This window comes from Macrobrachium nipponense, chromosome 13, assembly GCF_015104395.2.
Source record: "Macrobrachium nipponense isolate FS-2020 chromosome 13, ASM1510439v2, whole genome shotgun sequence".
Taxonomy (NCBI): domain Eukaryota; kingdom Metazoa; phylum Arthropoda; class Malacostraca; order Decapoda; family Palaemonidae; genus Macrobrachium; species Macrobrachium nipponense.
Window position 1 is genome coordinate 76,702,531 of NC_087206.1, and position 6,835 is coordinate 76,709,365.

At 36.6% G+C, this 6,835-nt stretch overlaps 1 protein-coding gene across 1 annotated transcript in view; it reads left to right on the forward strand.

Moving 5' to 3' along the window:
- The first annotated feature begins 405 nt into the window (after window positions 1-405).
- The window catches only part of LOC135225863 (abhydrolase domain-containing protein 2-like), a 77,170-nt gene continuing 70,740 nt past the window's right edge, over window positions 406-6,835 (forward strand). The window contains exon 1 of the mRNA XM_064265412.1: window positions 406-631. Coding sequence (XP_064121482.1) covers window positions 477-631 — 155 coding nt within the window. The 5' untranslated portion in view covers window positions 406-476. The remainder of the gene's footprint in view (window positions 632-6,835) is intronic.

Consider the following 6,835-nt stretch of genomic DNA (forward strand, 5'->3'; position numbering starts at 1 on the left):
GAGTGAGATCCATATATATATATATATATATATATACTATATATATATATATATATATATATATATATATATACGGGAAACTGTCAAAAACTACGCTTATCGTAGTGTGACACACCGTCCATAATGAAAACACGTTCCAATGCCCTTTTGGATTATAAGACATCCTTATGTAAAAATCTGAAACACTTCAACTAACTATCGTCATTTCTGTGAGTATATCTGCTCATAATCGTTCTAATTGTTACCTTCAGTTATGTCACACGCGCAAAACCGGCGTTACAGTGCGTCACGGATATTGTATAATAACAAAATGTTGTCAAGTTGGCAGTGGTGGTGGCGGTGGGCTAACACACCGAAAGATGATGATGATGATGGCTGCCTAGAGACCGGGTGGGATGTGGTGGTGGTGGTGCCGACTCCGACTCAGTTTCGTCGTCTACCGCCCTCAGTGTAACGCTAGACATCAATCGGGAAAGATGTCGGCCGTAGTGGTGTTCGCGGTGTTCCTTCTCATATGCACCATCTTGAAATTCTTAAATGTAACGAGCCCGCCCAGGCCGCCCCGACTCGTTTGCAGCGACTCGAAGTTTTTGGAAGTGATTTTGAAGCACTGCCCCCACCTGAAGGAAACGTAAGTCCCGTTTTGAATAATGAAGGGATAATAATATTTGGTGGTTTGTGTTTGGATGTTTGGGGCGGGGTCTTCCACCACTTCTTCCTCTTCATCTTGTTTGACAGCTGTGCTGACGCAGTTTTCGTTGTGTTTTTGTTTACTAGATTAAACTGTGGTGTCTTTTCTCGTCTGGGAAAGGTGTATTAAACTGTGCCATAGCCTCGGAGTGGTTCGATGTTTCGCCAACGTTTGCGGTCGAGTATGGCGTGGAAGATATCCGTGCGCAAGTGTTAATGGCCTCGATCGCTGTTATATCTCTCACCCGGCGAACGTGATATATACCGTTTGATTTTATCGTATTCCAAGACGCTTCACTATATTAATTCGTATTTATACCTTGCCTTATGTGGAAATGCCATAATTTTAACAAACGGGTTATTGCCGATGCCCCCTTTTTCAAAAAACGTTTCTGCGCTCCCCCAGTAATTTGTCACCTAGGCCTAAGCTAGGCTTTGAAAACCATTCTGCTTTTTGTAAAACACTTTTGACATAGTAAGTGCTATACTGTATAGTTAGCTCGATTTTTTTTATATAGAACCTTCATTTACCATTCTGCCTGGCAATTGTTTGTAAACGATATCCCACTCTAAGAAAAGCAGATAGCTATACTGTGATATGTAAAGGTTTCAGTTGAAATATAGGTCTAAAGCCGTGACGTGGGCAATTAACCTTTTGCCCATAATGTGAACCGTGTGTGGGACCTTTTTTTTTTTTATTTATTTTTAATTAAAAAATTTTTGCTTTAACCAGAAGTTTCGTTTCCTCCACGCTGATATTCTATGACGACCGAAATGTATTAGATAAACATGTGTTGATATATCTTGTTTTCCATTAGTGCAGTGATTCTGTTGGTAACTGAATGACAGTAAACATTCCGGCAGTAGAACGAATTAGGAAATGCCACTTTCAAGGGGGGAGGGGGCCACAAAGACGTAAGGAAATGGATGCATCAGGTCTGGACATGACCACGAAATCGGTGGGAAAAGGAAGCTGAGGTGGAAAGAGAATTAAAAAAGGCAGTGTTATATCAAGGCAACATCTCAGCGTAGCGGAGCCTTAGCTAAAAGTTATTTAAGCGATTAAATATTTTGTTTACGTCTTAAGTCACAGTGGTTGGGACCGTGGCGGACGTTACAGAAGGTTTACAAGAAATGAGGGATATATATATCCTCCCATTTGGACCAGCTGAAGTGAATAATCAAATAATCGTCGTTTATCCTTATACCAGTGTGGGTCCTATTCAAGGTTTATGGTATTGACACCAAAGAAAACAACATTGACTGTAAATTATATATATATATATATATATATATATATATATATATATATATATATATATATGTGTGTGTGTGTGTGTGTGTGTGTGTATAAAAATAAGAAACCCATTTTAATTGTTCTTTAATATAGTAGCTTGGTGGATGTAATTTTTGAAATCTAAGACGTGTTGTTCCGTGGGAATGTATTGTACTTTGATCGTAATATTGCGCGTCACAATATTCACAATGTAGTACATGCAGAATAGCCAGTTAGGAGTGTATGTATTTGCATATATATTTATATGTATATACATATAGACGTGTATATATGTAAGTGTATATGTCTTGTAGGCGTCCAGGGAAAGCCACAATTCAGTTTGAAGTTTATCCCTGAAGGCCGACGGTTCACAATAAGATTGTTGCAAGTTCAAGGACAACAAATGTATAAAGCTAGTTTACTGTACATGAGTAGTACATAAAAACATTTATTTAAACGCAAATTAAAACCATGAAGTCCGCAAATCATTTAAAGTAGTATTAGAATAAGACTATTGTAACGACTGAAAAAATAAATAAAAGCGATAAGACAAATTAGACCATCAGGCATTAACTAGTTGAGTAGATGTTTGGATGTTTTACGATGGCACAGTTAATTTAATTACAATTTGATTCTAACATTGTTAGAATCGCTGTCTTCCCGTGTTTGTCCAATTCGACAATATCAAATTGATGTTAACGACATGATATGCATATTTTTGAATGCTTAATGTTGGATTGATTTGGGTTGGACCACGGACCGTGGGTTGGACTATCTGCTTCCTGTTCGAAAACTAACACCCCCTTGGCTACGGTCTAGGTATATACTCAGACCGTACCCTCGGCAATCCTTTGATACGTCCAACATAAGTCGCATAAGTACCCCTTGGGCAAGTGTATTTGTAAACAAGGCGGAATTTAAACAGCGAACTGAGCTTCTCCTTGAACTTGAATAAGGACTGTGTTGCAAGGAGTTTTTGGAATCGGTTCTAGGTTCTTGGAATCGGCTTTAAGTTCAAGGGTTCAAGCAGGCAGTTCTTTCAGGTTTAAAACGTAGACATTGTTCGGAAAATTATCATTTAAGTAAATTTTCATTGTTTGGCAGGGCTTGGGTAGTAGTGTACTTCAGCATTTTTCGATATAACAGAGTATATGCATATTATATATATATATATATATATATATATATATATATATATATATATATATATACGTATATATATATCATGCCATACATAATTTCCTGCGAAACTCGAAACGACCATAACATTTCTGTAACATGCATTTAGACCCACTCATTACATCAGAGTGTTTATAGAAAGTGCGGATTCTTCCTTATAAGTCTCGTATATCCTTCGTGAGGGTTTGGGAGTTTCCACTACTACCTTTCAGGAACCCTTCATAGCAAAGGGAGACTCCCCAGGGATAGTCTTCAAGTGTCAATGTAGTAAACTGTTTAACCTCCAGCGGGAAGTTAGAGGAGGCTCGGTCTAGCTCTTTCCAGAATCATCAAATACATATTTTTTTTTTCTAAGAAACTGACGCACGTCGTTACTTAATTAGGCCTATGATCGATAGGACTATTGCCAGTGATGTTGGATGTTCATTTAAACGCGTCTAGTATTCACATATGGGGCAAGAGAGAAGTTGTTGTTATTATTATTATTATTATTATTATTATTATTATTATTATTATTATTCAGATGAACCCCCGTACTTACGGAACAAGCCCACCAAAGGGGCCACAGACTTGAATAATTCAAGCTTTCAAAGAACATTATTGTCTTTATTATGTAGAAGTAAGAGGAGGTAAAATAAAATGCTGAAACAGGAGATCTCACTTATTAAAAACCAACAAATTCATGAACAGTACGCGTGGTACATATTTCGTTCTCGCCGCTGCTGGCTGTTCAAGGTTATCAGTAGGAGGTGGGGTGACATTCAGGAGTTAGTTTGCCCGTTAATGATGTAGCATTGGAACCGAAAGAATGACGTCTCTCTCTCCTCTCTCTCTCTCTCTCTCTCTCTATCTCTCTCTCTATATATATATATATATATATATATATATATATATAATTATATTTATTATAATATTATATATATTTATACAAACGCACACACACACACACACACACACACACACATATATAATATATATATATATATATATATATATATATATGTGTGTGTGTGTGTGTGTGTGTGTGTGTGTGTGTGAGTGAGTGAGTGAGTGTGTGTGTGTCTGTGTTTGTGCGTGATATTTAACGTATTGTTTATGTGTGTAAATTGCTTGCTTTTAACAAGAAAATAAAACTTGGGTACCGTAATTATAAGTCGGCTTGATTGACCAAAACCAATTTTTGCATGACCGCCCTACGTAGCCCCTATATGCCAGTGTTATATAAAGACTGACTTACCTCGAAAGAAGACTTAAACTCATCAGTATATATATTGAGTCTGGTTGCATAGTATACATTATCATCAGTCTCATGAATTGAGCAACATTTTCCTGTATCGATCAGCAGAGCTCACGAAGAAGACCCCCGGCAGTGCTCACTGTCGTTCCTTTTACTGTACCTCCTGTCATATTCTTTTTCTTCCGTCGTACTTTTCACCCTCTTTAATGATTGATTCTTAGTGCAACTTGTTTGAGGTTTTTCATCCTGTTACACCTTTCAAACCTTTCTACTGTCAATTTCCGTTTCAGCGCTGAATGACCTCATCATAGTAGTAGGTCCCAGCGTTTTGCCTTTGGCCTAAATTCTAAATTCAATTCAATTCACGAAGAAGGTGATTGGAGGATGACCTCGGACGATATCTGACCTCCCGTTATGTTCTGTCATTAGTTTTATTGTCATAATAAGGACGTCTGAGGAATCTGGAGATGGGTGTTAGGGGGTGGTATAGAAAGGTCACCTCAGGATATGATTATATCGATCATGTCTGGCCAGGGAAAGGTATTTGGAGGCAGAGAGTGGGTGTAGAAGTACTGTTTTCAATGGAAGTACCTTTGAATCTCTTGTGTTGTGTGTGTGTGTGTATATATATATATATATATATATATATATATATATATATATATACGTCTACTTATTCATTTATATATACTTGTATGTATATATATATATATATATATATATATATATATACTATAAATAGTAAAGTTTCTAAATACATTTATATATAATATATAGATACATAATGTATTTAGATATATTTATATATAAGTATAGTATATATAAATATTAATATTTTATTATACGTGTATATACACACTTACACCGGTGTAATGAATGTGTAACAGTGGTTTTTGGGTGTATGAGATGCCCGGACGATATAGGCTACACATACCACATATATCATCATCTTTGGCTTGGTGTCAAATCTTGGATGGAGATGAGTGTGTTCGGTTTCGCAGCCCGATGGCAAAACTGACTCTGATGACGACTGACAACCTTTTTGAGGAAGAGTATACATACATACATACATCATATATATATATATATATATATATATATATATATATATATATATATATATATATTATATATAAGGTATAAGCTACGAAGGAAAGTACAGTAGCTGCAAGAGCTTTCGACTCAACGCCCTTTACTTAAAAGACGTTGAGTCGAAAGATCTTGCAGCTACTCTAGTGTTTCATTTTTCTTCGTGACTTATACCTTTATTTATGCATTTATCACGTAACAAACTTTCATATATAAACATATATATATATATATATATATATATATATATATATCGGTTTAGCATGTTTTCTCATTATTTGCAGAGACTATCTTTTTATCTAGACTTTGAATCAGTCAGTACTTCTTTTTTTCTTTCTCGTCAAAGTCTGGCTAAAAAGATATCGTTTGCAAGTGATGCATTGTCTTCGGTAGGAATATGTATGTATATATAATTATTTATATTTTTATTTATTTTTATACGAGTATATATATATATATATATATATATATATATATGTATGCATGTATGTATGTATGTATGTATATACTATGTATATATATATATATATATATATATATATATATATTATATATTATAAATTAGCTGATGTCCAATACACTCAAAATAGGGGTGCCAGCATATTGGCAGGTGACCCTGGTGGGTTTTTATGTCGTTCAATATTATGTTTCTAATCCACAGGAGCTGAGATGTGCTGTTAGATCATAACAGCTCATATGGTGCGTTTGCATACTTTCCTGTTCCTAGACTTTGTGAAACTTGATTGGCTGATCCTGGACGTTTTCGTGAAACTAGATTGGCTGATTCTGGACGTTTTCGTGAAACTAGATTGGCTGATTCTGGACGTTTTCGTGAAACTAGATTGGCTGATTCTGGACGTTTTCGTGAAACTAGATTGGCTGATTCTGGACGTTTTTGGGCAGTGTTCATGAGAGAGAGAGAGAGAGAGAGAGAGAGAGAGAGAGAGAGAGAGAGAGAGAGAGAGAGAGAGCATTATTTACTGTAAAAGACCCGTCAATAGATGTTTACATTACAAGACTTGTCCCCCGCAGGTAGATAGTACTACCGTCAGTGCACCTCGTGCGGTGCACTGTAGGCATTACTCAAGGGTCTTTGCAGGGTCCCTTCGGCCCCTAGCTGCAACCCCTTTCATTCCTTTTACTGTACCTCCATTTCATAATCTCTTTCTTTCGTTTGATTTTTCCACCCTCTCCTGACAATTGATTCGAAGTGCAGCTGTGAGGTTTTCGTCCTGCTGCACCGTTCAAAACTTACTGGCGATTTCCGTTTGAACGTCGAACGACCTCGTCTTAGGTCCCAACGCTTGCCTGGTTTTTGGCCTAAATTCTGTATTCTAATCTGTTACAAAGCTAGCGAGTACAGG